The 21994-nt window shown below is 39.8% G+C and overlaps 1 protein-coding gene across 11 annotated transcripts in view; it reads left to right on the top strand.

The window, feature by feature from the left end:
* Nucleotides 1–21994, top strand: part of HELZ (helicase with zinc finger) — a 146211-nt gene that overhangs the window by 46800 nt on the left and 77417 nt on the right. For all 11 annotated transcript variants that reach the window (XM_069544076.1, XM_069544082.1, XM_069544077.1 and 8 more), the window contains 7 exons: nucleotides 2712–2763; nucleotides 4133–4208; nucleotides 6181–6379; nucleotides 6830–6937; nucleotides 7968–8265; nucleotides 13064–13331; nucleotides 21421–21754. In XM_069544076.1, coding sequence (XP_069400177.1) covers nucleotides 2712–2763; nucleotides 4133–4208; nucleotides 6181–6379; nucleotides 6830–6937; nucleotides 7968–8265; nucleotides 13064–13331; nucleotides 21421–21754 — 1335 coding nt within the window. The remainder of the gene's footprint in view (nucleotides 1–2711; nucleotides 2764–4132; nucleotides 4209–6180; nucleotides 6380–6829; nucleotides 6938–7967; nucleotides 8266–13063; nucleotides 13332–21420; nucleotides 21755–21994) is intronic.

The raw sequence follows: 21994 nt of genomic DNA, 5'->3' as shown, positions 1-21994 counted from the left end.
GTAATAGTGTTGTTCTTCCCAAAGTCTGGTGCCACTCTCAGAAAGCACTAAATAAAGTTACATTCTTACATAGCAAGGACACAACAATTTATAACAATGAAAGAAGTACAGTGATTTATAACAAAGAGAAAAGTAATTAACTCAAAAGTCTAGTGTTGCTAACATCAAAACTACTATATTCCTATTTCTGCATCCCGATTACATTGATTAATATCCTCCCAGGTGCCTAAAAGATAAAGGATATGGAGGCCTGGCAGCAAACATTAACTCAACAAACTCTTCACCAAACTAATTCTTAACTCTAAAAGGCTCTATATCTTTAAGATGTTTAAGCTTTGTGCCTCTCTCGGTTGGGGGGCTGTAAGCAATTCACAAATTGTAAAAATCCGGGGAACCTGTCAGGCAAGTTAGAGAGCCATCAAAGGGGTTTGAGCTGAAACATTCCTTTCATATGCAGGAGACTGAAGCCCTGAGTTAACTTTTTTCCAGAGAATGTTAGAAGAGTGGAAAGCACAGTAATGAAGCAGGCAGACTCTGGTTTTTTGGGGGTAGATGTTCAGGAAAACCCAGGGGAGCCCCTGAAGCCTGGCTCGCCTTGCCCATCAGGCCTCTCCGCATGACCTTGTCATGGGTGGGGTCTCCCGTGCTGGCTCCCGGCAATAATGTGAATTATGTCCCGATTTATTTGCTAGCTTCTACATAGTCTTAAACTTGGTCCTCATTTTATGAAAAAAATTGAGTTGTCTTCAAAAACTATTTAGTAAGTAGTTTGAGAATCAGAAAGCTTTTTCCTGGTTTAATTCCAGCCCAACCTTAAAAGGGTCCAATTTAATCAGTGACATGTAAATTATGGTGATATTGCTTCAGGCATATCCAATTACCATTTACGACATTCTATGAGAAAAAACATTCCAAATTTCATCTTGGGGTACTGTTTGCTCCTTGTGATTCAGTTCAGCATTTACTGAGTGCTATGCTGTTCACGGGTCTGTGGGTTTTGGAAAGCTGAGAGATCCTTGGAAAACAGTCTGAAGGGCCAACCCAAGCTGTGCGTAGTTAATGTGCCCACAGGGCTACCTGTGGTCAGTAAGTGCTGTACCCGAAGAACAAGCAGGGAGAGGGGAGATGGAAACCAGGGAGGCTAGGGTGTGAGAACTGCAGTTAAAGGACGGAGGCGGCTGAGGGCAGACCCAAAAGTGACTTGCTACTAAGTTGGCAGTTGGTTGGCTTTGGGGCAGATGAGACGAGCAGAATGAGGTGCTTACAGGGCAGTGGCAGTAGGGTCAAGTATGAGAGAGACACGAGGGACGTTCTAGGCCTCGCTGGGCAAGATTTGGAGACTGGTCAGAGCAGAACAGAAAAGGGAGGGCTCAAGATGTCTTTCAGGATTCCAGTCTGGCTCTTTTTGGGGAAGGTGAATCCATTAGCTTGAGACAAGGAGCCCTGGAGCATGATGAGGTTTGGAATTAAAGTTGGTGAATTTTATTTTAGACATACTGCAGTTTGAAGTGCTTGGGTAGTTACCCAGCCAGCCAGCCAGCCAGCTACCCACCTTCCATCCATCCATCCATCCATCCATCCATCTATCCACCTTCTATCCATCCATCCATCCATCCATCCATCCAGCTACCCACCCACCCATCTACCCATCCATCCATCCACCCATCTATCCACCTTCCATCCATCCATCCATCCATCTATCCACCTTCCATCCATCCATCCATCCATCTATCCATCCATCCACCCAGCTACCCACCCACCCATCTACCCATCCATCCATCCACCCAGCTACCCACCTTCCATCCATCCATCCATCCATCCATCCATCCATCCATCCATCTATCCATCCATCCACCCAGCTACCCACCCACCCATCTACCCATCCATCCATCCACCCAGCTACCCACCTTCCATCCATCCATCCATCCATCTATCCATCCTTCCACCCAGCCACCCACCCTTCCATCCACCCACCCATCCACCCATCCATCCATCCGTCCAGATTTACTGGGCCTTCATTATGTGCCAGACCCTCTGAGGCACAGGAATGCAGACAGGCGGTTAGGTGTAGGCTGTTAACAGTGGATCTGTATGTGGCTGACAGGGACCTAGCAGGTAAAATGCTATGGAGTCGTTAAGTGAAAATGCTTTAGCTGGCACTCAGTTGAAATTGGGGATGTGGAGCTTACTTAGAGTAAAGTAAGAGCCAAAGGGGCAGATGGAGGACTTGTCTGCATTAGAGGAAATCAGAGTGAGTGGGTCCTCAGCCACAGCCTCTGCTGTGGGAGAATGGCTGATCCCAGGCAGTGAGCAGTGGTTATGCACTCGATGGAGGTGGGGTGGGGGTGGGGGTGATGCCGCCCCAACTGGCCCTGCTCCAGATGTTAGAAGAGAGAGCTATATACACAGCAGGGGAGGGTGCTGCTCCCTGGGGCTCAGGACTAGGGGCTGAGACTGCTTTTGCGCACAGGTAATTTTTATTTAGGGAGTTTTTATCAGTTTCCTTAATGACGGCCACACAATTACTTCTTTTTCATATTTAAATATGGAACCGTAGAGCAAAGAGCAAAAAATACCACTTGCAATATTAGTGTTATTAAGTTTCTAAATTTTCCATCTCAAGCTTTTTAAAATGTTGAAATTTTCCAAGTTTAATTCAGATCAGCTAGCTATTTCTTATATAAAAATTTCTTTCATTTGAAACATTGCAGACAGCAACTAGTAACGTCCTCTCTGGATATCATGTGGAAGACTTAGAGGAGGGTAAGTACTAAACTGTGCACCTTCTGTAGCTGTAATCACACTTGGGCATTGCTTCTGGTTGATTAATGGGAGGAAATTTCTGTGTTACAGTACAGGTTAGTGGAAGCATAGAAAAGAATATAAACATTTCATTTACGAAGTGTGGATGAAAGCAATTTTTCCCTAGCCCCTATTCATAGAATAATAGAGGAATGGAGGTGGGAGGTAATTGCAGAAGTCATCTGTTTCATCTCTTTTCCACCATATAGGTAGTTTTAAATTTAAACCTCATTCTTAACGATCTATGGAGGGAGATCTTTTCTCCTTTCTCACGCTCTATCACATGCTGTTGCAGTTATTACCTTTTGGAAATTGTCCTGCCAGTTTAAGGTCTGTGGGCTCTTCTTCTCTTCCCAGAGGAAGGTGGAGAGAGGCCAACACTCACTGAGTGTTTGCTCAGTGACGTCTGCCGTTCAGTGGCTTTCACAAAACGAGTACTGAGTTCTTAGAGCCCTTCTCCATCTTTTTGATAGGTGATGAAACTGATGTTTGTTAAGGTCCAGTAATTTCCCAGTCACACATACAGTAAAGGGATGACTCATAGCTTTAAGCTCAGTCTAGCTCAGTGGATTTTGTCAGGAGGTGTGGGCTGGGCACAGTGACTTGTGAGGAGGCAGGAAACAGCCTCAAGGCCCTGGAGGCTTTGCTGCTGTTGAGCCTTGATGGCTCCAGCCTTTTTTCTTGGACACTTTGTTTCCCTTGGATTATTTGGAACCTTTTATCTGAATGCATCAAAATTCACTGTATTCAGAAGTAAACACATGTTATTTTTAGCTCCTATCTCAGAATTCACCTTTATGAACTTGAATTGTTAAGAAAGGATTACTTTATGCAACGACGTGTGTCAGACACCCCCTAAGGAACGTGGATGGTTATGTGAAACTTGCTCCATATACGGGACTGGGATTTGTTTTACAAAATTTCCTCTTCCCAGGAGACCATAATTTTCTGATGATTCTGGAAGGAGTTCCTAATAGAGATGTAACTCATACCTAAGACGCGCAAGCATGCCAGCACCTCGCCCTTTAGGTGCCAGGGGAGAGACTGCACGTGGGAGTATGTCCACCAGTTGCTGGGATAGAGTGAGGGTCGTTGACTTGGTACAGCGGTTGTGTAACTGCTCCTTCAGGGATTTCTAAGGTTCATGTGGCTAACTGATTTAATTCATTTGAGTGGTGAATTACTTTTTTTGGTAGAGACAAGCATGTCATGTTCATTTTACATCATCTGAGATGATGTGTATGGAGCGTTAATAGTATTTCTTACACATTAAATATCAGAATTATCAGCAAGCCTCAAATGATAAGACTATATCCTGATTACTCTCTAGGATCTTGTAATGGTTGGCATTTCCGCCCACCACCTAGGGGAATCACAAGCAGCGAGGAATATACTTTGTGTAAAAGGTAACGTGATTTTTTTTTTTAAACCAATGACATATCTTTATTCCAAAGGATAGTTAATTTTCCTTCACTTTTTGAAAATAATTCAAATTTAAAGAAGATAAAGGAAGCGAAGGAAGAAGTATAATGATTGAGAAAAATGGTTTATTTTCAGTTTGAAACAGAAGCCATAATGGTTATTATCATTAAATTAAAAAAATCAAAACCATATTGATGATCCTTCTTTTACTTATAAAGAACAATGATCTAAATGGAAATTGTTAAGACTTTTGTCATACCAGTTGGAATAATATGATTTAATTACTGGTCTCTTGTTTATGTGAAATTTACCTAACCTAAATTATGATTTAAACTGGAGTTACCTTATATAAACTGAAATAGAGCATAAAATAGATACATGTTGAATTATTTTGATAACTTTTCTAAGGAAAAAGAAAATCTATTACCTTCACATAATCTTATATAGAATTTATGAGTAGTTTATATTTGAAGGGCTAACCTTTCAAAATTTAGTGATTATGTTAAGGTAGAAAGAATTATTAAAGTCACATCAGAAGGTTCTTTTTATAAGAACTAAGTGGTTTTTTAGATACAAGTTGTAATTACTCTAGATTGCTTTTGATAATGAAGGAAATTCGATATATAGTTTTGATTTTATAGTAAAACATAAAGAAACTGAGAGGAAATTTGAAGATTCCGGTGGTAGAGAGGTAGGACGCAATCTGATGCGAAGGATGCGTAAGAAACTTTGTAGTCCAGATAGAGTATCAAGCCTTCCATTTTTAGGGAAATAATTTAAAGCAATAGGAAAACAATATTTGGCTCATTAAGATATACTAAAGAGGAAAAAAATGCATGATTTTAAATGTCTTATATGACACATATGAGAACTTAATAGCATAGTTTAAGTTCAAATACTTTGTATGTCATCAAAAAAAAGCTTTAAACACACTTATCTTTTCAAGTAGGATGAGCCACTTGATGGTTCATTTTGTATTTCTTATTGTCCATATTTTCCCAATTGAAAAATTATCTAAAACATAGCATCCTTTTTAACACTTTTGCTATTTATAACTTGATTTTCATTTTTTTTCCTCTCAGATCTTTCATTAATTTTGTAATGTTTCAATTGTTTAAAAACTGGCTGGATCTCTTATTTCATAGAGTATTTAAGACTTAAAGTTACTGATCAGTCTTGAATTTTTATCTGTTTTGACCATCGAATTGTCAGTTGAATTTTCTGAGTCATAAATGTTGAGAAATCATTAAATATCTATCCTTTAAAATGAACATTTGTGAATTTACCCATTGAAGAACTTAATCTATGGAAATAATTAAGATTCTTATATAAAACTTTTATTCTTAATTTATTTAAAACTTAAAGCAAATTAATGTAGTCCAGTATTTTCAATGAAATATAGGTAATAGTAACGTAGAGAAGAGGGAAGGGATTACATTTGAAGGTGAAACGTAGAAGTTTTGAAATGTTAATTCAGTGACATATTATATTTTTTTTTCAGAACAAAATTCCTAGGATGTGGAAAATTTTCCGTAGATGCTTTTAGTTTGGGAAGTAGGGCATACCTGTGCTTGACAGACTAACCCTCTTGATGTCAGTGATGCTTTAGCGAGACTGCTCTGGCAGGAACTGTCCAAGAGAGCTGTTCTGTCACGAAGGGGACTGCCTCCAATGCCCATTTTTGCGGGTGGGGCTGGTTGTGGATGTGTTCTGCTTTCTCACCCCTTATTCCAGGGAAAGAGGTCAGTGCACGTTGGGCGGGGGGAGAGGGGCTGCTGCCTCATTGACTGCTGTGAATGTTCTCTAAGCTCTTCTTCCTCCTCTGTGATAAACAAACCCTTTCAGGAGATGAAGTTTTGGTTTTGTTTTTGAAGAGGCAGAGGGCAAATGCTGGAAGTTTATCTTTTACATGGCCCAACAAAGTATATGATAAACAGTCTCTCCTGTTCTACTTAGATTTTTAGAGCGAGGAATCTGTAGGTATGGCGCGCAGTGTACTTCAGCACATTCCCAGGAAGAGCTAGCAGAATGGCAGAAAAGATACGCTTCACGGTTGATAAAACTGAAACAGCAGAATGAGAATAAACAGCTCTCAGGCAGTTACATGGAAACCTTGATAGAAAAGTGGATGAATTCATTATCTCCTGAGAAAGTGGTGAGGAAAATAAACTGCATTTTGTTTGTTTGTTTGTTTTAAACAGTGACCTTGTTTGAATTTTGACTTTATTTCATGCTGTCTTTTGGTTTATATCCCTATCCTCTATGAAACACTTGATTCTTGATAAAGTGTTTTGGTAGCAAAAGTAGGCCCATTTACTAAAATAAAGAGCAGAACTAAGCCACTTGTCTGGAGACTTGCAAGAATTACACTAACTTGTCTTCACTTTTACTGCCACTTTGTTGCTGCTGCTGTTAGTTTTTTTATGTCTCTTAGTTTAGCTTTATTGTATTTTGTACTTATAAAAATAACTGAGAATTAATGTATACAGTACCTTGCTTTGTAAACAGTTCCATCAGCATCTGTACCGTTGACGTTTATTGACCATGCCAAAGCGCCTGTGTTCTTAGGAACGAGAGCGTAACGGGACCTGCTCTCTGTTTTCAGCTCAGTGAGTGTGTGGAAGGAGTGAAGGTGGAGCATGACCCCGGTCTGTCCGTCACCGTCAACACCAAAAAGTCCCACCAGACCTGGACCTTCGCTCTCACCTGTAAGGTATGAGTTTTGTGATAGTTAAACAATGTGAATTGCTTTCCATTTTCTTAGAGTTTTATTGGACCTTTAAATCTGTACATTGAAAGAGCACTGAAAATTATGTAGGTTCTATATTATAATAAAGTGTATTTCTGTATTTTGGTCATCAAGGCTTTATATATATATATATGTATATTTTGAGATTTTGGGGATAAAATCTTTGTAAGTACTGAGATACTTGCTTATTTATTTATTTATTTGGTGAAGATATATTTGACATATTTGACATGTTGTCTTCCAAACTTGAAACGTAGGATGGGGTTCATGGCTTATAGTTAACTATTTAAAAGTTGAATTCTTTAATCTGGCAGTTCTAAACTATTAAAACAACTTGTTTTTATTTTTGATTTTGTGAAATCACAAATTCTGTGATAACAGATTTTTTATTTGAGGCATTTTCTGCAGTGCTTCCTATCTTGAATTATAATGTTTAAAGTTTAATAATGAAGCAAAGTAAACAATTTCTGTTAATATGTGCAGTGGAAAAGTTTTGTGTACTTTTTTGTAATGTCTCCTCCACTGTACCATCTGCATCTTGGGATGAGACATCTGGGAACATCTGGCTTCAGCCGTGAACCCAGTCAAGCGCTTTCAGAAGCAACTGCTCTCCTGAGAGGATGTTTCACTTGGGGCCAGGGGTGGGAAATTGGAGGTGCTGGCGGCGCAGGGTGAAAGCGTCTCCACAGTGAGGAGGGCCGTGTCGCCGGGAGCAGGGAGGCTAGAGATGTAGTGCGGACAGATCGCTTTTGGAAGTGGCGACCTTATTGAGATATAATCGGCATCATGAATATATCATTTTAACAAATGATTTTTTAACCGTTTTGATTTTTTTTTCTTAAATGGCTTATGAGTACAATTTGTATTTTTAAAATAGTATCTTAGAAGCGTGGGAAAGTAAACGTCCCTTATAGAAATATTTTCATTGAAGAGCCCAATTACAACTGGATTTTCAACCCCTTGTACTCAACGAATCATTCTAACTTCCTTGTAGCCTGCAAGAATGCTGTGTCGTGTAGCATTGCTCTATGACGCTCATCGTCCTCATTTTAGTATTGTTGCAATATCTGCCGGAGATAGCACTACCCAGGTATCACAAGAAGTCCCGGAAAACTGTCAAGAATGGATAGGAGGGAAGATGGCCCCAAATGGATTAGATCATTACGTGTATAAAGTCGGGATAGCATTTAACACAGAAATATTTGGAACTTTTCGCCAAACCATAGTTTTCGACTTTGGATTGGAACCAGTACTCATGCAAAGAGTAATGATTGATGCAGCTTCTACAGAAGGTAATATTTAGACTTTTTCCCCCTGATACTATGTATTAAAAGGCACTATAACAACATTAAAAGATATGTATTGGCCCCTAAATATTCCATGGATAGGGAGGGAACAGGAGGGAAAAAGATCCCAAATTCTTTGACTCATTTACTGTGTGATGGAATTGGAATGTTTGCGTTATACCCTGGTCACTTTATATAGTCATCAGGCAAAGCTTGCTTTGAGGTTCCCCAGGCTGGTATGAGCAGGCGATCAGGCCTCTTTTTGGTCTGCCAACTTCATTGGTTGATTTTATTCAGCACAGTAAAACCTTCCAGTATTAATTTGGGTAGAATATAATTTTAATAGTAATTGTGAATACACCTACAGTGTCTATTTCCATGTTCTACTGACGGTCCAGTTAACTTTGTTCATATTAGTACATTACCTCTGAATGAAAAGTCTTAAATAGTAGCTTTCATAAGTTGATTTCACTAGTATAAAGGAGACCAAGGCGCCTTTACTAGGATCTGCTTCTTACTCTTGGGAAGAGGTCCTGGTTTCAACATGTAGGCACCCGTGGAGATGCTGAATTACTGTGTAAATTGTGTATTACTGCCTCAACTTACACTTTATGCCAAGATCCAGCTGCTGAGGGAAGGGCACGTTAGTCTACATTTCTTTGGCTCTTGGTTGGATTTGGTGGTGGTTTAGTCACTAAGTCGTGTCCGACTCTTTGAGATCCTGTGGACTGTAGCCCCCCAGGCTCCTCTGTCCAGGGGATTTCCCAGACATGAATACTGGAGTGGGTGGCCATTTCCTTCTCCAGGGGATTTTCCTGACTCAGGGATTGAACCCACATCTTCTGCATTGCAGGTGGATTCTTTACTGCTGAGCTACCAGGGAAGCCCCATATGAATTTTAAAAATTTAGCAGAGGGGTGAGGGGGGGGTGGTTAAAGATGTGCTTCTCACAAATTTGTGGAAAAGGACATTTACAGAAAGAGAAAGTTAGTGACTTTTCCCCTTACTTAGGACACAAACTGTTTTATACACTTTATACCTCAACTTTGAGTAATGGGAGATTTTTGCTTGACAACATTGATTTGGAATTCTGCTTTGAATATCTGGAAGCTATATGTTGGAAATTCTTACATTTAAATTTGAAAACTTGATATTATTCATTACTTTTGGGCTAGCAATATATGTTAACATTAGCATTAAAAGTTTGTGTCTTAAAACTTATCTCCAGCTGTCAAAGTTGTTGGTAAATTAAGGACATGTTTATATACACACACACACACACACATAATTATACATATATAAATATATAATAGAAAATTATAGGAAATTTAATAGAAAATAGATTTTTAAATTTTAAATTATTAAAAATAGATTTTAAAATTATAGGAAAATTAATAGAAAACAGATTTTAAAATAATCTAATTGTCAATGAATACTGAATATAACTGAGTAGAAGCATGTAAAAAGTGTGCTATTACTCCACTCTTTTAACTTTCCATCAGCCTCATTGGGGTGTCCATCTTACCTCTGTGTAGCTGTCTTAGTGAAAGGAATGATGTTGAAAAGGATAGCTGAAATCCTAGTGTGGGTTTCCTTTGGGATTTTGTTTTATTAAAGCCACAGACCCAAATGTTTTCTAAGGAAGAATGTTGTGTCCAGTTCTGGAATTAGGAATCATTTCATCTCATTCTCTTTAAGAACTAGAGGAATATCCCTGTTTTTAATAAACTCCACGTTTCCCATGCATTTATGGCATACCTCTTCACCCCTTGTGCTGAGTGCAAAGAACACTGGAGTTTTTCCTCCTCACTTCTTATCTTATCCACTGTCCAGGTTTTGTTAATTTTGATAATTTTCAAGTCTGCTGTCCTACATACTTCAAGAGAAAACGGACCAACCCTTTGGATACTTTATTAGAATAGCAACTGTATGGCTGAAATGAGAGCATTTCACAGTAATCAGAGGGGTGAGGGAAGCTGGGTAGCGAGCCTTGTGTCCTGCTGGTTGGCTCCAGCCTTGAATGCTATTTTTGATAGTGGCAGTTCTTCCCTTATGTTATCTTCAGGAAATTAGGCATGTTCTAACCATCTTTAAGTTTTTCTTATGAATGTCTCTTAAAATACTTGTGTAGCTTCTACCCATCATATCTCAGGGTAACAAGTTCCATAGGTTTATAATTTGTCAGGATTTCAGTTATTATTATAGAAGTTGGGTAATAAGGCAGCATTAAACTCTTCCTAAGTGATTTTATAAATATTGATTCTAACCTGTTCACGTTTCATCTTCCCAGAATTTCTTTCTTTTTTTTTTAGCCCGATCTAGATTGAAGAAAAGTACTTAATTATCGAGAATGAACTGGTTCGGGCCGCCCTGGGTGGTGCACACATCTGGGTTAGACATGGGCAGGTGTGCATGTGTGTGCACGTGGGATGAAACGAGCCCTAAGAGTGGTTGTGTCCAGCATCCCCGGGGGAGCCTCAGCTTCCTCCTCTGTTTGAAGAGGAGCTTTTAGGACCTAATGACCTTTAAAGGTTGTTAAATGGAAATTAAACAAGTTTAATTTAAAGAAGCTTTTTACTGCTGAGAGGACTGGAGGCAGAATTTTGTGTCAAGACCAACATGGCTAGGGAAACAAGCGGTTCTTACAGGAGATTCCTCAGTAGTCTCTGGCCCGGCTCTTGCTGGACACCTGAGCTAATGGCCGAGATCCATAGTCTGTAGACTTTATCTGATGCCGGCACGCAAGGATTTTCTCAAGATTGTTCTTTCTGCTCCCCTAGCTCTCCTCTCTTCTGTATTGTATTTACAGTTAGTAAAAAGAGGGAATAAAAGTTAACATTGTTTTGGATTTGTTTTGAAATTCTTGTGCTTCCTGCTGAAGATACTCATTTAAAAAATGTCATAAAATCATGGCACTAAGTAGATAAAATGAGAAAAGCAAATACTATTGCTCACGGCACTTTTACCAAAATGCCTGAATACTTTTAGCCCAGGGTGGAATGGTTTTCTGTATAATTTGTTTTATATATTAAATAGGTAATACTAAAAGGTTTTTTTTAGAGGAAAGTTATACCATTTTAGTTTTGTTTTTATCCCAGTTACTTAAATGGGAAGAGTAACTAGTGACTTTTTAAAGAATGGGAATATAATATTGATGTAGGCATAGTGTGAATCCATTCCTTATTTAAAATAAATTTAAGAAGTATAATTTCCCTATGCCCAAAGAATACACATCCTTTTATTATACATTCAATTGTTCAGTACTACGCAGAGTTTAGTTTTTCCCTTTCTTTAAGGGGTGGTTATTTGGGTTGTCACTGCACCATTTGTATTTCTCCTTTTGACTTTTGAATTAAAGAAAAGTAAGTACATTCTTGCTGCTTTGTTAATAGTATCTGATCTTTCGTGACATGGTATAGTCTTGTTTTAGGAATGTTGGCATTTGTATAATTTAAATATCTTTTATAGCTGTGCTCTAATGAATGAGTAGGAAAGGCCCAATACTAGTGTGATTTAGGATGAAAATGCTTATTTTATGAAACTTCTGCTTTTGAGGCTATCGCAAAAACCGACCATCACTGTCTCTTCCAGAGTGTTTTTAAAATGCAAAATTTCGATGAGAAAACCATCTTTGTATCTTGATTGGTTACAGTAGTGTTGATATAGCTGTTTGGTGAGTAAGAAAACTTGGTTCCTTTTCAAGGAACAAAGACTAGAAATTAAGACTTTCCCATTTCAATCTTTAAAGATAATTAGGATGAACTATTTTCTAATATTGAGAAATTTCTCTTGGAGGATGATTATTCTTACATGTTTATAATTTATATATAGCATTTTAATATAGTAACAGCTCTCACTAAGCAAGACAAGACAGTTATACAGTCTGCTGTCATTTCATAGATAGCACAGGTTAACTTTGTACTTTGGAGACTAACCTCTGTTTAAACTTGTTATTATTTCTTCCTGAATTTTAGTAAGTTGCAAGACCATCTTTCCAAGTATATCATATAAAAACTGGCCAGGTTTCTCCCTGAAGGTGTCTGTTTTCCACCCAGCAGAAGGCTGAGACACACACACACAGGGAGCCTGTCAGGCTCCAAGTTCACGTCGCAACGCGCTCTGCCCTGTGCCGCGTTCTCCCTGGAGCTGGCAGCCTCGAACAGCCGTTCATTTTGACATTGTGCCCTGCTCACCATGCAGTTTAACTGAGGCTAAACTGCATTCATCTGAAATGGCATTTGAATAGTGCATTGTACCATGCTTTAATGTGCAGTTTACTGTGGGAAAAAGACACGGAAGGTTTCCATTTGTTGTCGGTTGATTTTCAGAGAGTTTCACTGTGCTTTACCACACAAGACCCAACCTCTCACAGTTTTCTGATCTTTTTCTCTAATGGGGCAGGTATTGCTGGCAGGAGGAGAAAAGTCATTATCGCCTAATAAAGATGTCTTATGAAAGATTTACCATACTTTCTTTCTGCAGATCAGATTTCTGACTGAAGAGTTAAATTCTAAATTCTGCTCTGTATTTTTAAAATGTTAATAACTATTTCTGGTGTGTCCTAGCCTGAGGTAGAGAAGAATATTTTTTACATGTATTCCTATTTATGTTATTTTGTTAATCTAGACCAAAAAAAAAGATTTCTGATGTGGGAAAAATACTCTGTCAAATGGGGTTTTGTATTGTTTCATATTTTAGAACTTTAGCTCTAGCATACAAAATTCTCATACCAAAATGCATAATGTATTACTTGAGAATTTTAATGTTGTGTTCCTTTATAAATGTGTTTTTTGTTTCCATTTAGATCTTGAGTACCTGATGCATGCCAAACAACAGCTAGTAACTACAGCTAAACGTTGGGATTCTTCTTCTAAGACTGTTGTAGACTTTGAACCTAATGAAACTACTGATTTGGAGAAGAGCCTTCTTATCAGATACCAAATTCCTCTCTCTGCTGACCAGCTGTTTACCCAGTCCGTTTTAGACAAATCATTGACCAAGACCAACTATCAGTCACGGTTGCATGACCTTCTTTATATTGAGGAGATAGCCCAGTATAAGGAAGTAAGCAAGTAAGTTACTTTAGAAACACTTTTCTTTCTTTCTTTTTAAAAATCTCCCCTTTGGATGGTATTGTTCATATTTAAACTAAGGAGGGGTGCCTTAGTGAAGTCAGGTAGTGAAGTGGCTGTTACTCAGTAGCTGTTCTTCAGCACTGGTGCATGAGCCTCTCCAGGCAAGCACTGAGCTCGCCATCCAGGCAAGCACTGAGCTGGCCGTCCGGGCAGGCACTGAGCTGGCCGTCCGGGCAGGCACTGTGCTGGCCGTCCGGGCAGGCACTGTGCTGGCCGTCCGGGCAGGCACGGAGCTCGCCGTCCGGGCAGGCACTGAGCTCACCGTGGCGTCTCGTGTTCAGTGCCGCTTTCCCGCTCCACGTGACTCTGCGTGTTCTGGGAGTATGAGTCCATACATGGTCCTTGCTCTTCAGGAGCTTCCTCTCAAGGGTAGAGCAAGCACTCAAAGATTATTTTTTGAAAAATGTACAAAAACTGAAAGAGACCACATATTTTGAAAAGTAATCATGAGAGTCGTATTGAGGGAACTCACACTGGTCTCTTACATTTTAATTACAAGTGTCGGACTGTAGGAGCACCTCAGAGGTGGTGCAGGTTCAGTTCCAGGCTCCGCAGTAAAGGGACTATTGCAGTAGTGCAAGTCGAGTGAGCGCGTTGGTTTCCCAGTGCACGTGAGTTAGTGCGGTGAGCCTACACTATCATGTAGGCTGTTAAGTGAAATAGCATTATGTCTGAAAAAATACACATATCCTAAGTAAAAATCCTTTATTGCTAACAAATGCTGGCCATCGTCTGGCAGGTCGTCATCTTTTTGCTGCTGGGGGGTCTTGCGTCAAGTGTCGGTGGCTGCTGACTGATCAGGGTGGTGGTTGCTGAAGGCCGGGTGCTGCGGCAGCTTCTTAACAGGCAGCAGTGGAGTCTGCTGCATCGATCTACTCTCCTGTCATGAGCAGTTTCTCTGGAGCATGCCGTGCTTCTTGGCAGCATTTTATCCACAGTTAGAACTTTTAAAATTGGAGTTAGTCCTCTCAGACCCTGCCACTGCTTTATCAACTGAGTTTATCTCATGTTCTGAATCCTCTGTTGTCATTTTGAGTCTTCACAGCCTCTTCACCAGGTGTAGATTCCATCTTAAACCACTGTCTTTGCTCGTCCGTAGAAAGCAGCTCCCAGCTGGTAAAGCTTGGGCACGGTTGCAGCAGTCCCGTCACGTCTTCAGGCTCCACTTCTGCCGTGCTCGCTGTCACTTCTGCACCTGCAGCTCCTCCTCCACTGAAGTCTTGAACCCCTCCAAGGCACCATTCCAACAAGACTGTGGCTAATTTTGATATTTTGACCTCTTCCCATGAATCATGCATGTCTTAATGGCATCCAGGATGGCAGAAGGTTGACAGAACCTTGACAGGAGGTTTCCAGTTTATTTTGCTGAGATCTGTCAGAGGAATCACTGTCTATGGTAGCCTTAACCTCCCAAAATGTATTTCTTAAATAATGAGACTTGGAAGTCGAAATTACTCCTTGATCCATGAGCTTTAGAATGGATCTGTGTTGGCAGAATGGATCAGCATTAGTCGTGTTGTTCATCTCCATCAGACCTCTTGGGTGACCAGGTGCATTGTCAGTGAGCAGTAGTATTTTGAAAGGAATCCTGTTTGCTGAGCAGATCTCAACAGTGGGCTTAAAATAGGTAGTAAACTGTATTATAAGCAGATGTGCCGTCATTCAGGCTCTGCTGTCCCATTTATAGAGCATAGATGGAGCAGATTTAGCATACTTCTTAAGGCCTTAGGGTTTTGGGGATGATAAGTGAACATTGGCTTCAGCTTAAAGCCATCAAATGCTTTAGCCCATCATGAGATTCAGCCTGCTCTTTGAAGCCAGGCATTGACTTCTCTCTGACTCTAAAGTCCCAGGTAGAGTCGTCTTCTGATAGAAGGCTGTTTCGTCTACACTGAGAGTCTGCTGGTTAGCGCAGCCACCTGCATTAATTATCTGAGCTCCATCTTCTGGGTGACTTGTTACAGCCTTCATATCAGCGTTTGCTGCTTCACCTTGTACTTTTACATTATTGAGATGGTTTCTTTCTTAAATCTCATGAACCAAAGTCTGCTAGCTTCCAGTTTTTCTTCTGTGGCTTCCTCCCTCTCTCAGTTCAGCTCAGTTCAGTTACTCAGTCATGCCCAACTCTTTGCGACCCCACGGACTGCAGCACACCAGGCCTCCCTGTCCATCACCAACTCCTGGAGTTTACTCAAACTCATGTCCGTTGAGTCGGTGATGCCATCCAACCACCTCGTCCTCTGTCGTCCCCTTCTCTTCCTGCCTGCAATCTTTCCCAGCATCAGGGTCTTTTCAAATGAGTCAGTTCTTCACATCAGGTGGCCAAAGTATTGGAGATTCAGCTTCAGCATCAGTCCTTCCAAGACTCATTTCCTTTAGGATGGACTGGCTAGATCTCCTTGCTGTCCATGGGACTCCCTCTCTCAGCCTGTATAGAATTGTCAGGGCTTATTCTGGATGAGGCTTTGGTTGAAGGGAGTGTTGTGGCTGGTATCATGTATCCAAACAACTAAAATTTTCTACATATCAGCAATAAAGCTGTTTTTCATTCTTACCATTTGTGTGTTCACTGAAATACAATTTCTAATGTCCTTCAAGAACTTTTCCTCCACTTTCACAACTTTGGCTAACTGGTGCAAAAGGCCTAACTTTTGGCCTGTCTTAGCTTCAGCAGGCTTTCTTCATTAAGCTTATGAATCATTTCTAGCTTTTGATTTAAAGTGAGAGATGTTACTCTTCCTTTCACTTGAGGCTGATTATAGGGTTATTAATTTGCCTAATTTCATTATTGTTGTGTGTCAGGGAGTAGGAGGCCTGAGGAGAGCAAGAGAGATGGGGGAATGGCCAGGTGTGGAGTGGTCGGAACACGCATTTGTTGACTGTTGGTTGTCTTGAATGGGAGCATTTCGTGGCATCCCAAAACAATTAGAGTAGTAACATCAAAGATCACCACCACATGTGTAGCTGTAGTGGAAAAGCTTGAAATACTGTGACAGCTAGCAAAATGTTACACAGAGACACGTTATAAGCAGTTGCTGGAAAAAATGGTGCCTATAGCCTTGCTTGCCTTAGGGGTGCCGTAGACGTTCAATTTGTTAAAAAATAAAAAAACTAAACAAAAGCAATACCTGCAAAGGACCATGAAGTGCAATAAGATGAGCTCTGCCTATGCTTTTACATGGTTGCCTTAGAACCCCTTTCTGAAAATAGATTGGATGAAGCCTCTCAAGATTAGCAAAATGTATTTTGACTTGAGGCTGAATTTGATAGATATATATATATATTTTTAATTTTTTTAAGAGATTTTTTTCAAAGAAGTCCAGATATTAAGATTCCTTTTTATGTTAACTTTTAGTGTGAGATGTTTGGAGTTGGTAAGAATAGTGCTGCATTTCATTTAAGTTTTAAAAGATGCTTCCGAGTTCTTTCAAGATTTTTTTTTCAACGTCTCTTGTCCTCAGCTACATATTGCTCTGCATTCAATAGTGATTCCACCTTGAAGTGAAATCAGTTTCGTTCTAAGATAAACATTTTCAAAAGGAATTGGCCTTGGCTGAAGCTGCTGTGTGCATGCGCATCCGAGTGTGTCATGGCCTGCTGGGTCGGGCTGCCAGCTGAGAGCTGGCAGAACAGGCCTGCTGCATGGTTGCTTGTTGGGGCATTGCGTTGCAGTGGCTCAGGCCTCTGCTGGTTCAGCCTAGCTTGGCCTCAGGAGACCCAGGTGCTTTTTGACATATGACCTTGGTTGACTTTTGTTGTCATTTATTTAGTCAGCAATTGCACAAAAGGAAATTGACTATAGCTTTGAAGTTTTTTTAAAGTTACACTCAAGAGGGCTTCTCTGGTGGTTTAGACAGTAAATAATCCGCCTGAAATGTGAGAGACCTGGATTCAGTCCCTGAGTTGAGAAGATCCCTTGGAGAAGGGAACAGCTATACACTCCAGTATTCTGGCCTGGAGAATTCCCTGGACTGTATAGTCCATGGGGTCGAAAAGAGTCAGACACGACTGAGTGACTTTTTCAAGAGGTTTCACTATTTTTAACACTGATGGAACCATATATCATTTATCTTCTTGTTTAGTTGCTAAGTTGTGTCTGACTCTTTGCTGCCCCAGCACACCAGCCTTCCCTGTCCTTCACTGTCTCCTGGAGTTTGCTTACACTCATGTCCATTGAGCCAGTGATCCCATCCATCCATCTCATCCTCTGTCACCCCCTTCTCCTTTTGCCTTCAGTCTTTCCCAGCCTTAGGGTCTTTTCTCATGAGTCGGCTCTTCTTATCAGGTGGCCAAAGTATTGGAACTTCAGCTTCACCATCCTTCCAGTGAATATTCTGGGTTAATTTGCTTCCATGGGCTACTCTTCTGCCACTTCCAAAAATGTTAGAAAGTCTGTAAGCTTTAAAGTTGATTTCAAAGTGTGGCATGTAACAATGGAAATATCTTTGCCAATTGGGATGTATTTTATACTCTAGGTATTTGAGTTATTAAATCTCAGAAATACATATTATTTAAAATACTTATAACTTACTATTGTCTTTTTAGTTTCAGCCTATTAGCCTTTTAGAAAAATTAAATATTGGTAACTGTCACTTTGAGAAGGTCTCTGATGTTTGCTTCTTGAACATAACAGTGACTCTTTTGTGGGAGAAGCTTAGTACTTCTATTTTCCAGTCCCTCTGCCTTAAGAGTTTTGTTGCAGGGCACAGTTGACTGTCATAAAAGAACCCTCTTACTGCTTTAAAACTGTGAGATTAATTTTTCATGCCTAAGTTGTGACCAAGTGTTTTGGGATGGCAGATTATAAAACAGGTGTAACAGTAAGACTTTAAATATTACCCAGGTTAGTTGAGAAAATATCATAGGGTTTTAAGAATTTGTTAGGGAAAAATATGAAGTAGTTGAAATGGGAATATGGTGCCTTGGAAAAAGTCAGATTATTACAAACATGTACAGTTAATTCAGTGAATAAAATTACTGAGTATTCAAAGTGTCAGGTTTTAGGCTGGTCTTTGCTGATTCTAATGCAAACAAGTTATGTTTCCTTGCCCCCCCCCCCCCGCCAAAGCTTGAATGGCCTCTCAAGTCTGCTTTCTGGGCTAGCTGGCATTTAAGCTGAATTTTGAAAAGCAGAATTGTCAGGTGGCAAAATAGGACAAAGGTACTTAGTTTGAAGAAGCAGGATATGAGAATTAGAGCATAGAGTTTTGGGGGAAACTGCAAGTAGGTCATCATAATTTTAATGGAAGGTGCTGTGTGCTGGGGTGGGGCTGGTGAGATAGAAAGCTGTTTAAACTTTACCCGCAGAGCTGTGTATCAGACTTGGATTTTACAGAGATTCTCCAGTGGTGGTTTAGAGAATAGATTTGAAGCCAGAGTTATGGAAGGAGTTTGTTACAGTCATCCAGGTTAGAAATGCTGAGATGCAGATGATTAGGAAGAAGAGGAAGTAACAGGGCCTGGTGATTATGTGGTGGGGAATGAAGGTTGGTGATAGAGACAGAGTCAAAGACAACTTTTGACCGGGACCCCTAGGTAAACGGAGAGGGCAGTGGCACCCCACTCCAGTGCTCTTGCCTGGAGAATCCCGTGGACTGACGAGCCTGGTGGGCTGCAGTCCATGGGGTCACTAGGAGTCGGACACGACTGAGCGACTTCACTTTCACTTTTCACTTTCATGCACTGGAGAAGGAAATGGCAACCCACTCCAGTGTTCTTGCCTGGAGAATCCCAGGGACAGGGGAGCCTGGTGGGCTGCCGTCTGTGGGGTCGTGTGTAGTTGGACACAACTGAAGCAACTTTGCAGCAGCAGCTAGGTAAATGGTGCCCTTATCTGGGCTGTGTAACACCCGGGGAGGGTTGGTGTATGGGAGCATGCGGAGAGGTTGGGTACAGTCTCTTCTGTTTGCACCGAGTTTGCAGAGCACATAATCCAGGGTGCGTATTTGGCTGTTGGGTTTACAGCCCTGAGCTGAGACATCTTGGAGAGGATGACCTTGGTTGGTGAGAGGGTGACTTCAGCCAACACAAGAAGAGGGCAGGGTGGGTGGTGCCTAGTTGGGAGATCGAGGATCAGGCGGAAGGGCAGGAAGGGAACTCTGGAGAGTGCGACTGGACGGAAGCCAGTGGGAGAAGAAGTTTAAAAGAAATGGGAAGTGGTTGCAAAGCAGTAATCATGAAAAACAAAGTCAGAAATCTGTTCATCAACTTTGGCAACATAGAGGTCATTTGTGAGTGAAGAATGGGCTGTAAGGAATCTCTTCTCTGAGAAAGTTCTAATGATCACACATCTCAGTTATAAGGATGATAAAAGCAAAGTAAAAATTTAACTTTATATGAAAAAACATGAATAACCTAAGGGTTCCTATTCTTTTATAAAGCTTGTGTTCTGGGTTGTTTTTTTTTTTTTTTTCTTTTTAAGGAAGGTGAACAGAGATTATATGTAAACTGGGCAGGGTGGTACATTTTTGTTTCACTTTCATTTTATGACTTATTTTTATATGAATCTTTAGTGCATATTCCAGTCTTCAAAGAATCAAATGTATCTAGATAACATCCAATCTATTTCTTTAAATTATATCCTACTTTTCTAGTTTGGATCTAGTGGAATGGTGCATAGAGAATGTGAGAAATAGAATATGGCTTTCAGGAATTCCATGTGTTACGTGTATATGATATACACACTCAGCAAGTACTCCTAGAATTCATCTGATCCTCAAGAAAGCCATATTACTAAATATTAAATGTATATTTATAATAAAACATTTTAATGTATTTTTGTAGGTTTGAGTATATTGTAAGTGTATTTTTAAATAACTTATAATGGAGCTTATAAATACTATGACTTACTACATGCATAAATAGCTGTTTTATTTTTCTTAAATATTTTTTATTGCTGTTTACTTCTCTAACTACAGTTTTCTAACTTTAAAGTATATAAATGGAAATTCAGAATTTTAATATATTTTAATTAGAATTGATTTCCTGATATTATAAACAATACAGATATTTTTGTATAGTGAAATGTATAATGTTTTGGAAAAGGATATTTCTTTCTTTTTCTTTAAGAATTTATAAGACATTCTGGACATCATGTATCCAAAAGAAGACCTGAACGGGAAACAGTTCCAAACCACCACTAAAAAGTAGCCTTTCCACAAATGGGTGTATAGATTATAAAACAAGTAAATTTTTTCTTGGAAGTCTTTAAACCTTATTAAGAAAAATAAAATGTTCCTATTGTTACCACTTTGTCTTCTCTCAAACAGCATCGTTTCAGAATGGCAAAGGAGAAGAGCTGTTCGTTAATTAAAATCTTTCTTTCCCTTCGTCTTTCTTGCCTGTGGGTTAATCTTGCCTCTGGGTGCGTCTTGCACACGCTTGTTCTCGTTCATGCTCACCTGTGCGCATGGAGTGGGAATGGGGGATAAGATAGCCCTGAGCTCCTCCTGCTGTGCTTTGGGCATGAGATCTGCCTCGGTGTAGCTGTGAGCAGAAATGTATTCTGGATGTTACTCATTAACAGTACTGGAAGTGAAATTTTATGGTTAGACTCTTTTGGTAAGAACTACTTAGAAAGCATCAGCTTAATCAAAGTCTGTTGAAGTTTCAACACATACATTTCATTCTGGCTTGGGCGATTTTAAAGTCTTGATTGTCTTACTGGTGTATTCAAACAGGCTTTCACATTAAATAGTACGTGACATTTCATTTTATTTAAAAAAATCATTCTTAACTTCATTTCAAATGCTCAGACTTAAAAACGTGTGTATTCTTCGATACGACTAAGCATGCATTTTTGTAAGCATTCAGAGTTTATTCATTCACTTAAAGCTTTGCTGCTTGCAGCTTGGATTAAAGACAGAAAGATAGTATGTAATTTGTAGCTCAGCAAAGTGTAATGGATAATTAAGTTTTAATTCTTCTGTTTATTTTTATTTTGTTTTATTCTTTTATTCAGTTTTAATGTTTTCAATGTAAAAATGTTTGTAAAAAATTTGAACTCATTTTTCTACTTCTGATTTAGGTTCAATCTTAAAGTGCAGTTGCAGATTCTAGCAAGCTTCATGCTCACTGGAGTTTCTGGAGGTGCAAAGTATGCTCAGAATGGACAACTTTTTGGTCGCTTTAAGCTTACTGAAACACTTTCTGAAGATACTTTGGCTGGACGGCTGGTGATGACCAAAGTCAATGCTGTTTATTTATTACCAGTCCCTAAAGAGAAGTTAGTACAGACCCAGGGAACCAAAGAGAAGGTTTATGAAGCTACTATTGAAGAAAAAACAAAAGAATATATATTTTTAAGGATATCCAGGGAATGCTGTGAAGAACTTAATCTTCGGCCTGATTACGACACACAGGTATGTTTCCAAGAGTGGCGACTTCGCCGTGGTTGGTCTCCTGGTTAGCTGATACTCTGCTTTGGTTTGATTTCCCTTTCTCTGCTGCAGCGAGACGTGCAGTTGGCTTGGAGCATTAATTCTGGTGGGTGGAGAAGCAGACCTTTGGTGACTTTCAGAGAAAAGTCGATTCTCTTTAAGTAAAATCTAAAATGTTCCATTTTTATACATGGTCAAGCTTTCTGATTTCTGTTTTAAATC

Source organism: Ovis canadensis, chromosome 11, assembly GCF_042477335.2.
Source record: "Ovis canadensis isolate MfBH-ARS-UI-01 breed Bighorn chromosome 11, ARS-UI_OviCan_v2, whole genome shotgun sequence".
Lineage (NCBI taxonomy): Eukaryota > Metazoa > Chordata > Mammalia > Artiodactyla > Bovidae > Ovis > Ovis canadensis.
Note: the sequence above shows the minus strand (reverse complement) of the source record. Positions and strands in the feature narration are given on the sequence as shown.